Consider the following 23,024-nt stretch of genomic DNA (forward strand, 5'->3'; position numbering starts at 1 on the left):
ATTAATGCAACAAGAGAGATTTAAAATTTATACTCTGAAACCTACAAAACATTGTCGAAACAAAGAAGATCTAAATAAAAGTAAAGATTCCATGTTTATGAATAGGAAGTCTTATTTAATATTGTTAAGATGGCAACACTTCCCAAATTGATCTACAGACTGAACACAATTTCTACCAAAATCCCTGATGCCTTCTTTGAAGAAATTGATAAGCTAATCCTAAAATTCATATGGAAATACAAGAGACCCCAAATAATCCAAATAACCTTGAAAAAGAACTAAGGTGGAGGATTCACACTGCTCAATTACAAAGCTAGTGTAGTCAAGACAGTACTGGTATAAGGAAAATTATACAGCTGAATGGAATAAAATTGAAAGTACAGAAATAAATTCTCACATTTGCAGTTAATTGATTTTCGATGAGTGATAAGACAATTCAATAGACAAAGAACTGTCTTCAACAAATGGTACTGAGACAACTGGCTATCCACATGTAAAGGAATGTTCGACTCCCTACATCAGGCCATAATTAGAAATTAATTTAAAATACAGCAAAGGTCTAGGAGTTCCTGCTGTGGCTCAGTGGGTTAAGAGCCCACATAGTATTCATGAGGATGCAGGTTCGATTCTTAGCCTTGCTCAGTGGGTTAAGGATCCAGCATTGCCACAAGCTGAGGTGTAAATCCAGATGCGGCTTGAATCTGGTGTTGCTGTGCCTGTGGTATAGGCCAGCAGCTGCCGCTCCTCTCTGACCCTTACCCTGGGAACTTCCATGTGCTGCAGGTATAGTCTTAAAAAATAAATTAATTAAATAAAATATAGCAAAGGTCTCAATGTAAGAGCTAAAACTATAAAACTCTTAGGACAAAGAAGGGTAAATCTTCATGACCTTAATATGGTTACCTAGATATGACACCAAAAGCACAAGAAAAAAAATCAGACTTCATCAAAACTAAAAACTTGTTCTTCAAGGGACACCACTAGGAAAATAAAAAAGAACTCACCAAACAGAGAAAAATATTTGCAAACCATTTGTGATAAGGGACTTGCATTTATAACATACAAAAAAAAAAACTGTTATGACTCAATAACAACAAGATAAACAAAAAATTCTAAATGGGCAAAAGATCTGAATACACACGTGAATGGCCAACAAGCAAATGAAAAGATGCTCAGCCTTACTAGGGAAATGCAAACTGAAACCACAAGACACTATGTAACACCCACTAAGACTGTTATGATCAAAAAGGTAATAAATGTTGGCAAAGATGTGAAGAAATTGGAGCCCTACTAGGCAGCTGATAGGGATGTGAAATGGTGAAGCTGCTTTGGAAAGTAGTCTGGAAATTCCTCAAAAGTTTAAACATAGAAGTACCCATATGATTCAGCAATTCCCCTCCTAGGTATATACCCAAGAGAAGTGCATACTCCTGTATACAAAACTTGTATATCAATGTCACAGCAGAACTATTTATTGCCAAAAAGTAAGAACAACCCTAATGTCCATCAGCTATAACATAAATGTGGTATATCCATACAATGGCATATTATTTAGCCATAAAAGAATAAAACACTATAACATTATACAACATGGATGAATCTTGAAAACAGGAGAAGTGAAAAAAGCCTGTGATAAAAGACCACATATTTGTATTAAATGTGCAGATTCCATTTATATGAAATGTCCAGAATAGGTAAGTACATAGTCAGAAAACAGATCAGTGATTGTTTAGAATTAAGGGTATGGCAGAGTGAGGGAAAACTCTTAAAAGAATACAGGAATTATATATCAGATGATTAAAATGTTCTATAAATTTTGGTGATGGCTGTATAAATGTGAATATACTAAACACTACTGAGTTATATATTTTAAGTGGGCTGCTTCTATGGTAAGTGAATTATATCTCAAAAAAGCTGTTACCAAAAAATTTTCTTAATTTCAAGTAGTCTATTCCATTTTATGTTACTCCCTCTCAGAATTATCTGCAAACAGTTCATACTGCAGTGTTTTGCACCTGTTCATTTATTGCTTAGAAATAACTAAATTATATGTTTTATCTCCCTTATTCATAAACTTTAAGTTTCACAAGGTTCTCTTCTACTTCTTTCATACTTGTTTCTAGAACGCAAGTATAATAATGGGCACAGAATGGGCCCTCAAATAGGGTTCTTAATTTTCAAAATGCAGAACATCAGAAATATTTAACATAGAGAAGTCAGCCAGATTACTCAAATATCTTCCTTTTGGGGTAAAGAGATATATAAAATTCCCCAGATTCCTAAACAGACTCAAGAATAAAAGTGGAGAGTTCCCACTGTGGCTCAGCATATTAAGAACCCAACTAGTATCCATGAGGAGGGTTTGATCCCTGGCCTCTCTCAGTGGGTTAAGGATCAGATTCGGCTTGGATCTACTGTTGCCAGGGCTGTGGTACAGGCCAGCAGCTGTAGCTCTGATTCGACCTCTAGCCTGGGACCTTCCATATGCTGCAGGTGCAGTCATAAAAGGAATAAAAAAATTTTCAATAAAATAGAATAAAATAAAAGTGGACATAGACCAGAGGTGTCACACTACAATAATCTTAGGCAATAAAAGAATAAGTTGTGATTCAATTAAAATTAAAGTTGTCCAGAAATAAAATTAATTTAATGGATTATGTTTCCGTGTTGGTGCAGGTGGTCAAAGAAAGTTGTATTTTCACCATGAAACATGAGCACAAGTTAATAATTAAGCCTCTGTTGTTCACTGGATGATTTTATTGTTCTTTCTGGATGAAGACTCACAAATAATAATTACACTGACTTTAGAGTTACAAAAACAGTAACAGAAAACACTAAAACAGAGTAAAGTCCACCTAAATGACGTTTCTTTAAAGTATAAAGTAATAATAATGGTCAATCCCAAAAGAAAAAAAAATTCAAAAAATGTGTTTCCCATGAAACTATACCTCCAAAACTGAAATTCTAAGTCAACTAATTTCAAAGTACAAAGAGAAATAACTCAAATGGCCAGAACCCGGGAGACCACAATGGCAATCAACAAATGGATAGTAAGAGAGACCCACTAAAGGTTATAAAATCCAACTGTAACAGTCTCTGTAAAATCTGTATCTTTAAATAGCTGCTGAAGTTGACCTGTTATTTAAACCCGCCTCAGAAGAGAAGTCCTTCTCTCCTTCTCCTTCTTCTGTAGCTCTTATTCCTTCCCTTCTTATCCCACTCACTCCTTTACACAATTTGACTCTCTGAAGATGGAAACCAATTTAGGTATTATAATTCTTTTAGACATAATTTCACAAATATATGCTACCATCTAAAATAACATGAGGAGTTCCATCGTGGCGCAGTGGACACGAATCCAACTAGGAACCAAGAGGTTGTGGGTTCGATCCCTGGCCTCGCTAAGTGGGTTAAGGAGCCGGCGTTGCCATGAGCTGTGATGTAGGTCACAGATATGGCCCAGATCCTGCATTGCTGTGGCTGTGGTATAGCCCGGAAGCTATAGCTCTGATTTGACCCCTAGCCTGGGAATCTCCATGTGCCTTGGGTGCAGCCATAAGAAGCAAAAAATAAATAAATAAAATAAAATAACATCATGAAATGCCCCAAGCTGTCCACAACCCACGGACTACATTCCCATCCCCCTTGCATTCAAATAAGGCTCTGTGACAAATTAGCACCAATGAAATGTGGGCAGATGTTTGTCTTTGGGGGTTCTTAAGAAATGCCCTGTGGGTGATAGGCAGGGCTCCAAGGCCCTAGGGAATGGTGGAGCCATAAGATGTAAGGTGTCTGGGTCCCCTCAATTACCACAAGGAAGAAAGCCACAAGCCTAACAAGGAGCACCTGCACTGGACTGTAATGCAAGCAAAATACAAACTTACATGTGTTAAGCCACTAAAATTTTGGAGTGTATTTATTACCCTAATTAGCATTATCCAAAGTAAAACATGCACAAATCATATTTCAATTTCCCCTAATTAAAGACATTTATAAGGGATATTTTGGAAAGATTGTTTAAAAGCCCATTTGTGTAACATTAAATTCTAAAACCTCAACAGTTTTCCACCTTGATCCTACTATAAGGTAATTACTTTAAATGATAACAAGGAGTCCCACTATTAATAATAAATTTCACTGTTCAGTTATCTTAATATATTAGTTCATATCATCTATTTTCATGATTATTACAGAAAAATGTTTTCCTCAATTCTCCCCATAAAAAAATTACAAAGTGTTTTGGAGTTCCAGTAGTGGCACAGTGGTTAACGAATCCGACTAGGAACCATGAGGTTGTGGGTTCGATCCCTGGCCTTGCTCAGTGGGTGAAGGATCTGGTGTTGCCATGAGCTGTGGTGTAGGTCGCCAATGCAGCTCGGATCCCATGTTGCTGTGGCTCTGGTGTAGGCTGGTGGCTACAGCTCCAATTAGACCCCTGGCCTGGGAACCTCCATATGCCGTGGAAGTGGCCCTAGAAAAGGCAAAAAGACAAAAAAAAAAAAAAAAAAAAAAAATTATAAAGTGTTTTAAAATACCATAATCCATAATGTCTAATGAAAATTATCAAATTCAACTTGAGGGAGAATTCATTTTGATTTTATTGTTTTTAATGTATTAAAAATTATCACATAATTTTTAAGGTAAGAATTCTTCCTAACCACATGGCAGCTAATTCTGTTCACTGTAAATGCACACACCCACAACACAAAAAGTTTAACAAAACCATAATATTTTGCATTTGAATAGTTTCCCCTCCTATTCTTCACAAAAGTGCTGAATTTTAGTCCTTTACTAGATTTTTTTTTTACATTTAACATTGCTGATGTAAATAATCATGATATAAGGCCTAAGGAAAACCCAGCATTAGTAAACAGAGACATTACAAACTTAAACCAATGAAACTCTTTCCACACACTCTTCACCCTACCTTCACCAAAAAAAGGGGGAGAAAAAGAAAAAACAAATAAATAAAAGAAAAAGAAAAAATTCTTTAATCTCTCTGTTGCCTTTACCTCAAACTCCATACCACTATTTTTTCAACCCCAATACAATTAAAGTAAATGAAGAGCACATTTACCACTCCACACAGCATTTTTTAGAAAAAGAAAATTATTGAATAGTTGATAGATTTTTACTTCCATTCAGGAAAATATTCCAAAAGTTTTTGTTTTTACTGGAATCAGTCAATTTAAACTAAAGCAATTACATAGCAATTTTGTGGCATTTATACTTTGTAGATCTATAAATATAAACTCTAGGTTCTTGGTCCTTTTTAATGCCTGATTGTATTGAAACATATGTGCTATATATAGCTGGAACAATTTTTTCCGGGGCTACACAGCAAGAACTCTTTTTTAGAAAGAGTGAAACTGAAAGATGGTCTACTTGAAAATATGAAACAAAATCAAGTATGATCAGAGAGTTGCTATAAACTAGTACACTCAGCTATTTTACTGACAGTTTATTAAAAGACTTCTAAAATACAACATTTAACTTTGTTTATATATACTTCTTACACATCAAAGGACCCTGAAATGTTCTATTGTCTTGATTTTTAACTTACATTAACAGAATACTGCTCTCAGTAATCCAATATGTATTTGTATTTAATACATATTTTTCAATGTCCACAGTCAGGGCTGCAGGAAGAAGAACTAATATTTAACTAAACAGCTACTATGTGCCAAATGTATTTTTTTTTTCAATTTATCCTCAGGACAACCTTACAATAAATGTCTTATCTCCTTGTTACTGATGACGAAACAGACTTATCCACACTTAGGTACCTTGCCTAAAATCAAATAGCTAAGAAAAAATAGCACAACCAGAGTTTTGAGGTCTGTAAACTAAACATGTGTTGTTTTTCCAGTAGTGGTCATATAAAACAGCTCCCCATCTCACCTGTTCTCCCCCTCAGTTCCCAGTGAACAGAAGGAAACATCTCTGTGAGACTAGGCTCAGAGAGAAGCAACCTCTAGCCATTACACAGAGCATGGATCGAATCTGTAACATGACTTTATCCACAGCGTTTTAGCTAAATGAGCTAACTAGATGGAAATAGAGGGTAGAGTCAATAGAGTAAACAGCAAATAATTATCCAAATACCATTTATATTTAGCTCTGAAATGCACTGTAGGCCTCACTGGTAGCTGGCTTACCTTTATAGTTGTGTTTAACTCAGACTACTCTCAAAATCTCTTTCCAAGAGTGGAAATGGACTTGGAGTGGACAACAGAGGCTGCTTGATCTAGGTTTTGGAGACAGTGAGGGAAAACTTGTTTGTGCATGACTATCTTGATTGACAATTAAGATAACTAGAGGCAATAAGGCAGGATCTCCTAAAATATAGTACTGTGCTTTCCCTGTGTACAGACGGCTCAGCTAAACTCCCTGAACACAATCCAGCTAATAAACAGTCTAAGCTAAATAGTCGAGCCGTGCTAAGGAAGATGACAGCTCCAGTAACTTCCTCTTTCTCGCCAACCTCCTCAGCTCGGCGAGTACACGCCTTTCCCCCTAGGAGGCAGGATAAAACAATTTCAAACGCACAAAATCGATCCGGTCCCACCAACACCATAAGACAGGGAAGTCAGCTTCCATGTCTTCCCCAGGCCACCAGAGTGAAATTTTATCTTAAAAAACTGCATAAATATTATCAACGAGAAAGTATCTGCAACAACGACAAAAAAATGAAAATATGTACTTAGTCCCTCCACACAGCCTTAAGGAAAGGATGGAAAGAAGGGATCTCGACACCGCGTCTCCTCGAGATGTAATGCTTTGATTCACTTTCCCCCGGGTCCCACCGCCAGCCAGGGGGAGCTTGCAGTTGGAACGCCAAAATATGCCTTTTCCTGTCCTCCGGAGTCGCGGAGGCAGCCGCGGCCACCGCGATCGGCGCGTCCCGCACCGACCCTCACCTGCCCAGGCCCGAGGCAGCGCCCTGGGCCCGGGCGGGCCCAGCGCCCCGGGAGGCATCCGGGAAGGCCGGCGGGAGGCAGGCCGACGGGCGGGCGGGCGCAGAGGCGGTTAGGCCGCGCTGCAGGCCGGCGCGCTTCCTGCCGCGGCCCCGGGAACGGCGGCGAGGCCCGGACCCGAAGCTCTCTGGGCCCAGATGCTGTGCGTGAACCACACACACACACACACACACACACACACACACACACACACACACTCACCCTCTTCGGCACACACACACACACACTCACCCTCTTCGGCCCCCGCGGAGCGGCTCTCACCTGCGAGGCTCCCGAGCCCCGGCCACAAAGGGGGAGGGACACGCCACTCGGGGGTCCGGAACATACCGAACCCGCCTACCCCCAGAGTCCCGGGCCCCAGGCGCGGACCACCCCCCAACACACACACACACACACACACACACACACACAGCCCGGAACCTTCTCCGCCTCCTACAGAGACGCGGGCCAGCAGCGCACCCGCCACACACCCACTCACTGTGGGTCCTCAGGCCGCCTCTCCGCCCGCCAAAGTCCCAACTCGCACGCTCCCCCACGCACATTTGTCCCTCTCCCACCTCATTTCCCCAGGGACGCGCTCCTCTTCCCAACACTCTCGATCCTACGCGGAGCTACAAAAACACTCTACCTCATTCTCTTCCTCTGGCCCAGGAGCAACAGCAGCCATTTCCCCGCGGCAGGGGAAACACACACACAAACACGCGCGCGCGCGCACCAGGCCCCCACAGATGCTTCCCCTCCGGAGCCGCGGCCGCAGACGCAAACACAAACACCCACAGGCGGGCCTGGCTGCCGCCCGCCCCGAAGGGAAGCCGCGGCGGCAGGCAGGGCCCGGATCCCAGCTCGCGGGCGGGCGCGCGGGGCGCCCGGACAGGGGTCGCGGAGGGCCTGCGCCCCCTCCTCACCTGCATTCAACGCGCCGGGGTCCGGGCGGCGGCGGCGGCGGCGGCGGCGGGGCGGCTGGTGCTGGTGCTGCGGCGGCGGGGGAGGCGGCGGCGGCGGTGGCGGCGGGGCTGAGGGCAGCAAAGACATGCAGGCAGCCCGCCGGGGGGAAAGGCACCGGCCGGAGGGGACGCGGGGCGGGCAGGCCGGGCCGGGCCGCCTGAGGAATGGCAGAGGCGGCGGCAAGAAGGGCGGCTGAAGAGAGCGAGAAGGAGACGGATGGGGGGCAGGGAGTGGGGCCGAGGGCCGCGCCGCCGGGTTTCGGGGACGGTGACGCTGGGCGCTCAGGAGAGGCACCGCGGCCGCGGCCGCCGACGAGAAGGCCGCTGGCGGAGGAAGCTGCGCCCCCGCAGCCGCCGGAGCCGCGGCTATTACTCCAAGGGCCGCGCAGAGCCTGGCCTTGGCCTTGGCCTCCTGGCGCTGGGGCTGCCGCCGCTGCGGGGCTTGCTGCTGCGCCTGCTGCTGCCGGGGCCGAGGCTGCTGCACCGAGACGCCAGCCTTCGGTGCCTCCGGTCTCTCTCACACACGTTCACACCCCCGAGGCCCGGGGGAGAGGCGTCCGCGCGATATCGGTATTGAGATTAATAACAAGGTGCAGAGAGTGCGAGAAGGAGGAGGGTTGATTGACGTGGAGGGGCTGGCGAGAGTCAGTCACTCCCCGGCGCGGAGGGGTGGGGTGAGGGGAAAGAGGCGGAGCTCCAGCGCCGCGCCTTGGCCACGCCCCCGGGGCGCCGCGTCGGGACGTGGTGCGCGTGCGCGCGGGGCTGCCAAGGTTCTTGCCCATTTTCTCCTTTACCCTTGCTGGCTTACTTGCTTTTCTTGGCTCGAATGACTAGCAGAGCTGGGGAGGCTGGTAGGTTATCAAAAAGCCGCAGTCACAGAACCATGGCGGGTGGTGGGAAGAGACTGGCGAACCTGCTTCGCCCGGTGTTCGTGTGTGGACTCGGCGCTGTTTACTGCACGCTCACCGGAGGCGGCCTGACAGCGGAGCCGAGCGCTAGTCTGGGCGGCGAATGGGACGCCAGGTGAGGTGAAGGAATCGATTGAAAGAAATGTTTCCTAACATCTTCAGTGGTTTGATTTTGTTTTAAACATGTAACATCTGTAAGTTGCATCGAGAGAGAGAAATAAAAGAACCTGTAACGCTCTGCGATAACCCCGTCCTATTTATTTTCTAATTTTCCCCTCTCACGATGGAATTACGTTTGTTTGCCAGCTGCAGGATGAAAATGTCAAAATGTAAACTAGAAATATTAACGTTTACTTGGTGAATGTGGCCTTGACACTTTAAGTTTATGGGGTTTAATTTTGTTTTTGTGGCCAGCTTCAGCTTTTACCACCAGCAGTCCAAAAACAAAGTATACCAGTTCTAGAGGCAGAATACTGCTGTTGCAGTTGTGCACAGTCTCTTTCCCACTGCATACTCTGGACTTGTGTACTTAACCCGTGTTGGTCAAGGGTATGTTAGCAGTGTTCAGTATTTTTTAGTGTGTTCTTTTGGACCCTAAGCACGTGTTGTTGGTTGCAGTTAATCTTAGACCCTCTTATTGAATGTGGAAAGCCCCTCTTGGAGAGAAAAATTGCGGTGAAAATGCAGATCATCATTTACCCGGAACTGATCAACTATTAAGAGTCCCCCATTGCAGAAGAACAATTGCATCTCTTTCATCTTTGTCACGAGGAAGTGTTGAGTGAGTGAGTGAAGAAGCCCCTCAAGATACAGAAGACTGAAGGTTACTTTGTTTTCCACCTGTGTTAAGTTTCCATTTCCCTCCTTAGCCACACCACCCCCATATCAGCTTCTGTAATAGGTGTGGAAATGGCCTTGATTCTAGAAGAAATCCCGCTCATTCCTAACTATCTTGATTCTAGGCTGAGGTATAATGGATAATTACCTTTCACTTTGTAAGCAACAAAGCCAAACAAGTCACTTCAGGAGCTCAGAAAAGTAAACCTGCCTCAGTGGCATCTTTTTTTTTTTTTTTTTTTTGGATAGGAAAGAAATAGTTTGATTAAGGTAGGACGCTTGTAAGAGATGCAAGCTGGCAGGCACAGAAGCTCTGCTTACCTCAGCGGCATCTTGCCACAGCATTTCTCCTTGGCACAGAAACACTTGCCCCAAGGAGAAATACTACCAAATGCTGAAGAGAAGACGAAGATAAATACCTGAAAAATATAAATTGGATGATGGGACATCCTCACAGATTTAAACTTCTTCAAATATCTATATAGCCCTAGCTATTCCTATACAATAAACGAACATCTGTGGAGGGTGTGTTATGTTCCAGACATTGTATTTTGCATCAGAGGCACAAAGATAAGCATATGTAGTCTCTATTCTTCAGTAGCTCACGGTCATAGGGGAAGCAGACCCATAAACAGGAAATTCTCCTACAACAAACCAGAAATGAAAGTATGAAACTGACACAAAATTAACAATCACGACAATGTCCAGGAGGATTAAACTGATGGCGCTGGCAATTTCACTTGAGCCATGTGATACCTGCCACTCTCAGACTCACTGGGACTGGGATGGGGAAAGAGAGGAGAGTCTTGGTGGATGTAAAAGAAGCACTAATAAATGCGGAGGCGGGGGGCGGTTTGCCAAAGTTGAGGCAGACTCACAGGTAGAAAATACTAGTGGGTGGGGGAAGGGGGAAGCAATATAGGGGTAAGGAATTAAGAGGTGCAAACTATTATGTATAAAATAAGCTACAAGGGAGTTCCCGTCGTGGCGCAGTGGTTAACGAATCCGACTAGGAACCATGAGGTTGCGGGTTCGGTCCCTGCCCTTGCTCAGTGGGTTAACGATCCGGCGTTGCCGTGAGCTGTGGTATAGGTTGCAGACGTGGCTCTGATCCCGCGTTGCTGTGGCTCTGGCTTAGGCCGGTGGCTACAGCTCCGATTCAACCCCTAGCCTGGAAACCTCCATATGCCGCGGGAGCGGCCCAAGAAATAGCAACAACAACAACAACAGCAAAAAAAAAAAAGACAAAAAGACAAAAAAAAAAAAAAATAAGCTACAACGATGTATTGTACAATATAGGGAATATAGCCAATATTTAATAATTGTAATGGAGTAGAACCTTTAAAAACTGTGAATTACTATATTGCACACTTGTAAATTATATCATATTGTACAGTAATTATACCTCAATTTTTTTAATTATAAATAAATAAATGATGGGTTTTGCAGGTCCTGAACCTCAGGTTTATATAGGCGATGTTCACTGTTGGCCTTTAAATTTTAAGTACTATATGTGTAACAATCCATTGAAAAGTTGTAATTGTGATATCCAGAGTTAAGAATAGTGAATTTTATCATAAAAAGATCAATTGAAGGAGTTCCCATTATGGCTCAGTGACTAACATACATGAGGACACAGGTTCAATTCCCAGCCCCACACAGTGAGTTAAGGATCTGGCATTGCTGTGGCTGTAGTGCAGGCCAGAAGTTGCAGCTCCAATTCGACCTCTAGGCTGGGAACTTCCATATGCCATGGGTGCAGTCCTAAAAAAAATAAAATAAATCAATTGAATGCATCTTAAATTTAAGTAATCTCTTACACCAGAGCAAATAGATTGACGCTCACTAAAAACAGGGAAGCAGTATTTTCATATATTAACAGTATATCATCCAAAAACTAGATTGTTGTTCTTCTCATATGCAAGGAGATTGAGATTAGAGAAATAATAATTTCTAAATAATTGGTACTGTACAAATGCTGAGAAATTAAATTTTCGCTGATATAGTAAAAAATACCCCCTTAAGACTCCAAAAGATATTCCAATTACAAAAGAATAGTATTTAAGCCTTTTTTTTTTTTTTTTTTTTTTTTTGCTTTTTAGGGCTGTGCCCTAGGCTTATGGAGGTTCCCAGACTAGGGGTCCAAATCAGAACTACAACTGCTAGCCTAACCACAGCCACAGCAACATCAGATTCCAGCCACATCTGCAACCTATACCACAGCTCACAGCAATGCCAGATCCTTAACCCACTGTTTGAGACCAGACATTCAAACTGCATCCTCATGGATACTAGTCAGGTTAGTTACTGCTGAACAATGACGGGAACTCCAAGCCATTTTTAAAAAGCAATTTTACAGTAGATCAGAGTTTGCAACAGAGTAGGAACCCGATTTTGATAGCTTATTTCATGGAAATTTTCCATGCTTGACAGTTACTGCAATTTTTAAATTAAAAATAAAAATACAGGAGTTCCCGTCGTGGTGCAGTGGTTAACGAATCCGACTAGGAACCATGAGGTTGCGGGTTCGGTCCCTGCCCTTGCTCAGTGGGTTAACGATCCGGCGTTGCCGTGAGCTGTGGTGTAGGTTGCAGACGTGGCTTGGATCCTGCGTAGCCAGTGGCTACAGCTCCGATTAGACCTCTAGCCTGGGAACCTCCATATGCCGCGGGATCGGCCCAAAGAAATAGCAAAAAGACAAAAAAAAAAAAAAATAATAAGAATACAATAAGAAAATCTCTTTAAAGAAGTGATTTATCCAAGTAAAAACTTTTGGCTTAAGTCCATCCTTTTTGACCAAAATGCTTTAATAGTAGCACTGTGTAGGTACAACTTGTTTTGAAAACACTTACGTTTATTTGTATTATTACAGAATTGGTTCTTTACTTCTCAAAAAAAAAAGAACTTGATGTTCTAGTGAACACCTGTGTCTTTTCCAAATTAGTGATTAATATTTAATCTGAGTAATTCTGATCTCTCCCTGTTTTCCTTTTGGTAGCACAGGTAACTGAACCTGTTAGACCCTTTATAACTATATTCCTTTGTCTATTTTATGAAATTCTGTCCAGCATCTTACAAGACAAAGATTTACATTTTTTAATTTAAAGACGGTGTTACTATTTGATAGTCAAATTTGATTTTACTGATTTTTAGTATGCACTTTTATACTAATAACTACAAAACTTTTCAAGAAAAGTGTTACATATAAATTATTTAGAAGGTATAATTAATAAAATAATTAAATGTAATTTAACTGACTTTCATTACTACTACTTTTGCATGGGTTTTAATCAAGACCATCTTGAATTTTTACTTTCCAGACCTCCTGACATGGCCTCCAAATATACCCCAGTGACATAGTCTACCTTTTACTGAACTACATTCCTCTCCATAGTCCCATCTTTACTCATCCTATTCCTCTTCCTCTCTTTCCCTCTAATCCATTAGTTTATCTCTAATATTTTTGAGGTACCACATACCATGGGAATATTCATCCAAGAAAGGTAGCTTTATTCATGGTCTCTACCCCTGCTTTAGTCCATCACCTCTCTCTTCCCATCAGCCTTCCATTTGTTGCTTTCTCTAGAATAACGGTGGATGACACCAAGGACCATTCCATGCTTTTCACCAAAGATAAATATCTTCCACCATTTTTAATAATGTGCCATATGATATGTCAGTCCTAGATAAAATGACAAAGCAGGCAAAGTTCATCTTGGTGTCCTCCTGCTTCCTCTTTCTACCCTCCAGTCTCAAGTCCTTTGATCCTTGAACCTTCAGAATCTCCACTCCAACTCCATCAACATCCATACCATTCTTTCTAATATTTTCCTGTATTCCAGAAATGTTTTACTATATAAGTACCACCACCATCAATAAATATCTAGTGCTTCAGTTGTTCGAGGATTTGGAGGAAACTGGCATGCTATCCAATCAATAAAATCCATTATTTTAATATTGTACTCCAATGATCTTCATGGGGTCTTCAGAGGTATACTTCAGAAGACACCTAGGATGCAGAGAGGTAACCAGATAGGTGGGAGCTCAATTGGAAAGCCTCTGTTTTATCTGTTTACATATTTCCTATCTAACTTTTTGCCTGGTAAGTTTTCTTTTTCTATTAACAGTGCTCCTTTCCTTTGGGGAGACCATTCCTGCCTATATTACAAACAGGTGATTCTAGTGGCAGTTGCAGCTTAAGCGAGTCCCCCAACTTCTTGACTACAGGGTGGGCATATGACTAAAGCCACAGCAAGGAGAATTCTCCCCCAGAATGTTTTCAAGTGGAACTAAGGGAAGAAGGGCTAGTCCACCATAGTGGTACAAGTGAGACAAGAAAGAAAGAAGGGTAGTTCCCTTGTGGCACAGTAGATTAAGGATTAGGTGTTGTCACTGCAGCAGCTTAGGACACTGCCATGGTTTGGGTTTGATTCCTGGCCCAGGAACATGCCGTGAGAGCAGCCAAAAAAAAAAAAAAAAAAAAAAAAAAAGAAGAAGAAGGAAAAGGGGGAGAATAAGAAAAAAATGAGAAAGAAGAAGGAGGAAAAAAAGGAGGAAGGAGGGAGTTCCCATCATGGCTCAGTGGAAACAAGTCTGACTAGCATCCATGAAGACAAAAGTTCCATCCCTGGCCTTGCTCAGTGGGTTAAGGAACCAGCATTGCCGTGAGCTGTGGTATAGGTCAAAGACGCGGCTCATATTTGGCATTGCTGTGGCTCTGGCATGAGCCTAAAAAGACAAAAAAAGAAGAAGGAAATCTTAAGAGTGACCAATGGCTACATACTACCTTGTGCAGAATGAATCCATCACACAGAGACAAGGAGTGTAGAGAGCAAGCCCTGGTTGTGTACCAGTGTCAAATTCCATCATCCATGGGGTTCAGCTGCACCTTTTCACAAAGTGTAGTATCTCATCTTCTATATCTAAAGTACCTTGAGTTAGACTTCTGTAACCACAACATCCCAACTAATATGTTGTGTTTCTGTATGAAAAGTCTTTCCAAGAAGGCTAAGTGCTGCTAACTAAATTTGAAAACCACTGAATTAAACTACAATACGACAATATTATTGTTTGAATCATACTCAGTTCCCAAATGGTGAAGATCCTGTGGTCTTACTTCCTTACTTTCCAGATGAGGAACCTAAAGCAAAGTGGCTTGCTGACTCTCACCTAGGTGATCAATGGCAAAGTCAGTGTCAGAAACTGACATCTAGATACCTAGTTCGGTTATGTCATCTGTTTTATTCTTCCCAATGATATTTTTTTTAAGAGGCAATTACTCACAGATACAACTGTAACCTACAAAACTAAATCCAAACCATGGCAATTTCAGACACTGCTTAATGGGAAGATATTTGGTGGCATGAGGCTGTAATAGTCTCTCTAAGACTTTCCCATATTTTTCATATTGGACTCAAACACATTCTTGAAGTCTTAGATCATCAGATCTACAAGTTTTAACTGCTATCTTTATGCTTATAACTCCCAAATTTACATCTCCAATTTAGGGTTCTTGCCACACATTCATGTCTATATTGTCAATTTCCTCCTGGGTTAGCTCCACTTGGACGGTCTGCACTTTTTTCAAGATCAGTATGTCTACAGCTGAGCTCATTATCTTTCTTCCAACATCTATTCCTGGCCTTGTATGATCCTCTCTCATTAAAAATGGTACCACCATGCTAATAGTCATGTAATCATATGAATGGTCACCCAGAGCAGAGTCCTAGGAATCATCCTTCACTTTTCTCTCCCATCTTCTCCATGATCTACCAATTCAGCCTACTAAATATTCTCATTTCTCTATCTGTCCCAATGCACTGCTAACGTCTTAAGTCAGCCTGTCACCTCTTGCCTGAGCTTTTGCATTTTGTCTGTTAATATATCCCTACTAAGAACAATCCTAACTGCCTCCTAAAACATATTCTATTCATGTTACTCTGATCTTTAAAATCTTTCAATGACTTCCCATACTGTGTAAACTAAAATCTAATTTCACAACCGTATCTGTCCCTTATTCACAACTGTATCTGTCCCTTAGTGATCTGCCACCCCTTTATCATCACCACCTTAGCCACTTAACCATCAACTTCTCTCTTTCACCTGTGACTGTTAGTAAACTACTGCCATTTCTGAAACAGGACATGCTATCTTAGGTATCTTTGCACATGATATTTCCTCAGTACGGTTATTTCGTCTTCCTCTTGAAATCATCCTTCACAATTTAGCTCAAGTATCACTTCCTTTGTAAGGCCTTCTCCGAAACCCCTAGTGTGTATTTCCTTAGCACACTGTGTCCAACTCTGTTACAATACATGGGATTAAATTAATTAGTAAAATGTCTTCTACATCTGAACTAATTTGAGTTCAATCTCTACAACCAGAACATCTGAAATAATACATTGCATTTCTGCATACAAGTTCTTTCAAAGAAGGATAACTGCTACTAAAATAAATTTGGAAACCACTGAATTTAAGGACAAGAAGGCATTATTGTTGATTGAATTATAATCTTTAAAAAAAAAAAAAAGCCTCCCATTTGTGGAGATGAACTAGAAAACTTCCCCTCTGGGTGAATGCAGTCTGTCAAAGCCCAGCTCCCACTCACCTCTTGGCCAGATATTTTTATCCAGTATGCAAACAGAACAACTTTATCACAGTTTACTGCAATTATCTATGTGAGTACACATCTGTCGTTCACATCCTGGACTGTAAGCTCTCTCTTTATCCCTAGCAATCACACAGTGTCTGACACACAATGCTCAAGGAACATTTGTCCAAACTGTTAATTAATGATAGAACTTCTCAAATCATACTGTGTATCTTAATTTACTACTGACCAGTTGCTAGCAAAAGAAATCAGAAATAACAATCATGAACAAAAGAATTTTCTTTTCCTCTTGCATAAAAAACCTGGAAATAATTGATTCAGGGCTGAAATGGCACATCCATGATCAGCAGGAACCTGTCTTCTTCTCTCTTTGGCTTTGCTATCTTTAGAATATGCTTTTTGTTCCTCCCTCATAGTCCGGTATGGCTGCCATGGCCACCTCATACAGTTGTGCATTTGTTTACTGCAAAGGCACCCAACCAAGAAGTAAGTGGTGCATCTACCCAGAGAAGGAACATTTTCTAGTTCATCTGCAAGGATGGGTGCTTCTTTCTGTCCTGTCCAAAGGCACCAAAGAAGTTATCGGAGCTCTGATCATTGGGATCCCAACTCTCCTATCCATTTTCCTGGCAGGGCAAAAATTATCCCTTTTCCTAAACACTGTCCTGCAAGGCCCACCAAAACCATATTCTGTTAGACTTCATTGGCCAAAAGTTAATGACAGAACAAAACTAGCTAAAAGGGAAGCTGGAAAATAGTGTTTCCGTTAAATACACTACCACCAGAAATAAACTACTGGGCTGCCTCAGTATAGGTGGAGCATGTATACAATGCAGTACCTCAACATTGACTGGATGGTGGATGAGTCCCAAGAAACAGAGTTAAAGCTTTGTATTGAGTTTCATAACAAAGAGTTTTAACTCTAGCAAAGCAAACTTATGTGTATATATAAGTTAAAGCAAGATACTTTCACCAAAACTTTCATGCTCTGTTTCTATTTTTTTTAATTAATTTATTTATTTAGTCTTTTTGCCTTTTCTTGAGCCACTCCCACGGCACATGGAAGTTCCCAGGCGAGGGATCTAATCGGAGCTGCAGCCACCGGCCTACACCACAGCCACAGCAACTCGGGATCTGAGTCTCGCCTGTGACCCACACCACAGCTCAGGGCAACGCCGGATCCTTAACCCACTGAGCAAGGGCAAGGATCGAACCCACAACCTCATTGTTCCTAGTCAGATTCGTTAACCACTGCGCCATGATGGGAACTCCTCATGCTCTGTTTTTACATACCAGTAATTAATAACTCTCTCTTTTTTCTTCTCTCTCTCTCAATTAAAGTTTACCAGAGTTTGTTTTTAATATCTCAAACACCAGCTATTTAAATTCTGAGTTGTCAAGTAGAAGGATTCCATTACTCTTTCGAAATGAAATAAAAAAACTCCTCTTAAGAGGGTAATTCTCCTAACCGGATACACTGAAATTTTAGGACTGTCAGCCACTGGTAGTTTGTAAAGGTTCTCCACTGCCTTTTGTTCAAGGATCTTTATAACCTCAAACACTTTTTTTTGGGGGGGGGGGGGCCACACCCACAGCACATGGAAGTTCCAAGTCCAGGGATCAAACTTGCACCACAGCAGCAACCTGGACCACCGCAGTGACAATGCCAGATCCTTAACCCACCGAGCCACCAAGCAACTCCTCAAACATTTTTCTAAACTAGCACATTCCTCCTTCACTCACCCTAGGTTCCATTCAAACTTGTTCCCTACAAAGGCTCTGACTTTCCCACTTTATAGCTTTGGCCACATTGTGGCTTACACTTCTCAAACTTTCATTTGTACATAATCAAAACAAGCACATCTTTCAAGCACGAGTTCCAATGCTCTTTCATTCATGAAGCCTTCTGGATCCCTCCCCAACCCCTACCTAACCAGATATACCTTCCTTCCCATCTGAACACCCCAAGAACCTTGAGAGAAGAGACTCTGATATGTAAACATGGTAGAAGTCCTATAGCTTTTGGAATGAAACCAATTTGGGTAAAAATTCTGGCTCTGCCACTTTCTATATGATCCCAGGCAAACTGCTCAGCTTCATCTGAGACATAAATGTAATATATACTTGCGGGGTTGGCATGAAAACAAGTAAAATAGTAAATGTTAACCTTCACAATAGTAGACACTCAATGTTTCTTAACTTAATAAATACAGCATATAGGCTTGTGCTGACATGTGTTAACATTGTAAGTTTTTCAAAGATACTTTCAAGGAGCAGCTACTGTGCTCTCTTCCACAAGATTTTATCTAAAGTAAAAAAAAAAAAAAATCCCAAAAACAAAGCACACTGACCTAATTGAAAGACATAACCACAAGCAGAAATACTTAAAGCATGTGTATAATTCAAGAAATATCTTCAAAAATAATATCCAAGTAAGCATAGCCTGAAAAACTGTGGGGGAAACATCTCTGTTTGCACTGGATTAGGAAGCAGGAGTGATCAGCTTCTAATTCTGTCATTAAATAGTCTGGCATCTCTGACAATTTGCCAGGATTTTCATTTCATGCCTTCCTTGTCTCTCAAAAACAGGATTAAAAACAGAATATTACTTTCCCCAAACAACTTGAAGATGAATATAACCAAGTGAAAATCTTACAGGAAAAATAACAATAGCAAAAATGCTGTATATTATTGTAAGTCTTATAATTATGTAATTATAATAAGACAAATAAATGGTTAAAAGAAGTATGTGTCTCTTTTGGCTTTTTTCCTGCAATGAATGTCTTTATTATCAGCTAAAAATGCCTTGTTGGCTGAGAGCACACCCTAAGCACTTCCCCAGAACCAACCTACCCACCTGCCTTACTTTTTTTCCTCCTTCCTTCCTTTAACAGCACAGGATTTACAGTTGTTTGATAAATTAATATTTTTACCTGACCAACGCTTTTGGTGGAAGGAAGCAGACTACATGCTAATGCTTGGGTTGACCCACATAACCGCCTTACCAAAAATACCAAATATCACCATGTTCTCTTGCTAAAAGCATTGAGAAAGGATATGTTTTTCTGTTTTCCTTGTTCTTGTCTTTCAGGGAAACCTGCAGTTCTGTGTGGCAAGCATGAGCCAGGGATTGAAATCAGGGAAAGAATATAAGACATCAACCCAGGCTTTACACTGATATATGAATTTGTTAATAGAGTTATTGTCGGTTGTTACAGGAATAATTTTTCAGATGAGAAATTTCCATGAAATTCAGTTTTTTCAAAAGAATTAAGATGTTCAGGGAATTCCTTTTGTGGCTCAGTGGTTAACGAACCCAACTAGGAACCATGAGGATGTGGGTTCGATCCCTGGCCTCGCTCAGTGGGTTAAGGATCTGGTGTTGCCGTGAGCTGTGGTGTAGGTCGCAGATGTGGCTTGATCCTATATTGCTGTGGCTGTGGTACAGGCCCACAGCAGTAGCTCCAATTCGACCCCTACCCTGGTAACTTTCTCATGCCGAGGATGCAGCCCTATAAAGAAAAAAAAAAAAAAAAAAGATGTTCAACTTTGGATTTTCTGTTTTTATCTTTATTGCATACTTTTAAATGAAAATATCAGGACATTCAATAGAGAAGTAGAAGTGCCTAAAGAAACAAACAGGTGAAAAGACCATCAAAATTTTACTATCTGCCATTTCGTTCTGAATGCATGCATGGTAGCATCATTTTCCTAAAGAACTGACATTTCAAGTTCTCTAAACAGTCTATTTGAAGCAAATTTTTATATTTCTTTCACAAAACAAATACATTTTTCTGGAATTTTTTTTCCCTGTCAACAAAGGATATGGAAGTTTCCATTGTGGTGCAGCAGAAATGAATCCAACCAGTATCCATGACGATGTGGGTTCCATCCCTGGCTTTGCTCAGTGGGTTGGGGATTCGGCATTGCCATGAGCTGTGGTGTAGGTCACAGACATAGCTCAGATCCCCCATTGCTGTGGCTGTGGTGTAGGCTGCAGCTGTAGCTCCGATTTGACCCCTAGCCTGGGAACTTCCATATGCCACAACTGTGGCCCTAAAAAGAAAAAGGATGTGTATCTTTTTTTTTTTTTTTTTTTGGTCTTTTTACCTTTTCTAGGGCTGCTCCCGCAGCATATGGAGATTTCCAGGCTAGGGGTCTAATTGGAGCTGCAGCCGCCAGCCTACAGCAACACATCTGCGACCTACAGCACAGCTCATGGTAACGCTGGATCCTTAACACACTGAGAAAGGCCAGGGATCGAACCCGCAACCTCATGGGTCCTAGCTGGATTCGTTAACCACTGAGCCAAGACAGGAACTCCAAGGACGTGTATCATATAGCCTCTAAAAATATGTCCCATACTGTGCTAAAGAGACTGTTGAATAAGCTATACTAATTAGGCTGAGGCCCAAGTCAGGGATTCTTTCCCATGGAAATGAGAATGGCTGTTTGGCTGACTTAGCCTGCAGCATGTGAGAAGCTGAATCAGCAAGAAGGACAGGCAAGGACAGGTGGAACAGAGGATGGCAGGCCCTGTTCTCACAAGGAGAGGCCATGAGGAGGCTAGGCTCTGCCCAGATGTTCAGCTCACATCTTGAAACTAGAAACACAGTCTACTTCATTTGATGTGAAAAAGAAGGTGCAGAGCTGCTACACTTTAACTACTTTAAACCCAGAAGTTAATATGACTGTCTCTTACCCTCCAGTGCTGTCCATTTTTTATGACACTGACTTGTTTAAGGCATCAGGACAATTGTTCTGGGGAATCTCACACTTTCTGGTTTGTCTAATGCTTCCTTGTGTTATCATTTAGTTCATTCTGCTATCCCCTGTGTTTTCTGCCAAGTGGATATTGCATCCAAAAGTTTAATGGATAGAAATTAAAGATTTGATGAGACTGCATCACATCCTGTGACATACATTCTGTGTGTCCTCTTGCCTCCCATCAGAAGATGCATATTATCTGGTTGACTCACAAGAGGTGATAATGAATTTGGACCCTGACTTAGAGTGATGAGCCTTTTCTCTCCCAGAACTCTAGCTCAAGGACTTGTTGCTTGTTGAGACTTAGCATTTGGTAAAATTTTGACTTCAGTATTGCTTTTGCCCTTAAGGACTTTATATGTTAATTAAGCCTTAAATTGGGTTTAGAATCCCTTATCTGTTTTGTTTGTTTTTATTTTGACTGTAGATTTATCTTCAAGATAAAGATTTACTTGATACTTTTTTCCCTTTGCTTTTTATGGCTGAACGTGAAGCATATGAAAGTTCCCAGGCTAGGGGTTGAATTCAAGCTACAACTGCCGAAACACACTACAGCCACAGCAACCCTGGGTCCAAGATGCATCTAAGACCTACACCACAGCTCATGGCTATGCCAGATCCTTAACCCACTTGAGCGAGACCAGGGATCAAACCTGCATTGATTTTTTTTTTTTCTTTTTAGGTGTGGCATATAGAAGTTCCCAGGCTAGGGGTCAAATCAGAGCTACAGCTGCCAGCCTATACCACAGCCGCAGCAATATGGGATCCGAGCTGTGTCTGTGATCTACACCACAATTCATGGCAATGCTGGATCTTTAAATCACTGAGCAAGGCCAGGGATCAAACTCGCATCTACATGGATACTAGTCAGGTTCCTTACTGCCCAGCCACAGCCAGAACTCCCTGCACTGATACGTTATTAATGGTAGTTTTCATAAACCATTTGGTGCAGGAAACTGTGGCCCAGAAGCACACTGTATGGCAGAGCAAATAAACTAGATGGTAAAAATTTTCAACAGATATTCGACTCATGAAATAATTTATGTTTTGAAATTTGAAACCTATATAATCTAAAATAACTATTTAATGGTCAAATTTTAGGATTTTTTTAAACTAATACCAACTGCTGATATACCTACATACACACACAAAAAAAATTCAGTGAACTTCCACCAACTGACCTTGAAAATAATCATCAGTTACAGGAATTACGTTCTTTTCTGCAGCAGGGGTAATCTTATTATTTGTGTTCTTTCTAGAATTATACCCCACTTTTTAATTTAGCTTGCCTATATTGGAGTGTCCATTGTGGCTCAGCAGTAACAAACCCCATTAGTATCCATGAGGATGTGGGTTTGAACCCTGGCCTCGCTCAGTGGGTTAAGGATCCTGCATTGCCATGAGCTGTGGTGTAGGTTGCAGATATGGCTGGGATCCCTCCTTGCTGTGGCTGTGGTGTAGGCTGGCAGCTGCAGCTCTGATTTGACCCCTAGCCTGGGAACTTCCATATGCTGTGGGTGGGGCCCTAAAGAAAGAAAGAAAGAAAATAAAAATAATTTAGCTTGCCTATATTGGTGTCTTAATCCCCTCAAATAACCAAAAAAAGCACAGTATTTCTAATATTTCAAATCATCTAATTTCTTTGTACTTATTTTCCACTTGGACAGGTTTTTTTTTTGAAATAGATCAATCTTTTGACTTGAAGAAAACCTCTATTTTTATTCTTTAGCTCTAAAATGACTCATGCTCATCACATGTTACAATTTCTGTTCTTTCGTTAACCTTTTCAGTTCCTTCTTTTTATCAACCTGAACTTAAAAAGTTCTGATTTATACATGATACAATTTACGAGAATCACAACACAAAACTATTTTCCCCATTGCTTGTTATAATGCCTGCAAATTAACTGTGGGGATTCAGTCTTTTGAAAATAAAAACTTTTCTAAAATACATTAAAATATATATATATATATATATATAT

General features: G+C 41.5%; 2 protein-coding genes across 9 annotated transcripts in view; one reads left to right on the forward strand and one right to left on the reverse strand.

The window, feature by feature from the left end:
- Window positions 1-8,544, reverse strand: part of CNOT6L (CCR4-NOT transcription complex subunit 6 like) — a 113,570-nt gene extending 105,026 nt beyond the window's left edge. Inside the window, exon 1 of one of the 5 annotated variants that reach the window (XM_021100613.2) lies at window positions 7,883-8,544. Coding sequence is in view for 2 of the 5 variants with exons in the window: in XM_021100606.2 (XP_020956265.1) it covers window positions 7,606-7,610 (5 nt within the window). In the remaining 3 variants the exon portion in view is untranslated. Of the gene's footprint in view, window positions 1-7,208; window positions 7,265-7,534; window positions 7,673-7,882 lie in introns of those variants that run through there. The other 4 variants (XM_021100606.2, XM_021100607.2, XM_021100610.2 and 1 more) reach the window with 4 other exon arrangements.
- Window positions 8,545-8,662: 118 nt separating this feature from the next.
- Window positions 8,663-23,024, forward strand: part of MRPL1 (mitochondrial ribosomal protein L1) — a 189,627-nt gene continuing 175,265 nt past the window's right edge. For all 4 annotated transcript variants that reach the window (XM_084972616.1, XM_084972617.1, XM_021100620.2 and 1 more), the window contains exon 1: window positions 8,663-8,944. The gene's annotated coding sequence lies outside the window, so the exon portion shown is untranslated. The remainder of the gene's footprint in view (window positions 8,945-23,024) is intronic.

The sequence above is a fragment of the Sus scrofa genome, chromosome 8 (assembly GCF_054392235.1).
Source record: "Sus scrofa isolate SSC_HxYL_T2T_F1_AM1 chromosome 8, Sscrofa_HxYL_maternal_Yorkshire_Landrace_v2.0, whole genome shotgun sequence".
In the NCBI taxonomy this organism is placed as follows: domain Eukaryota; kingdom Metazoa; phylum Chordata; class Mammalia; order Artiodactyla; family Suidae; genus Sus; species Sus scrofa.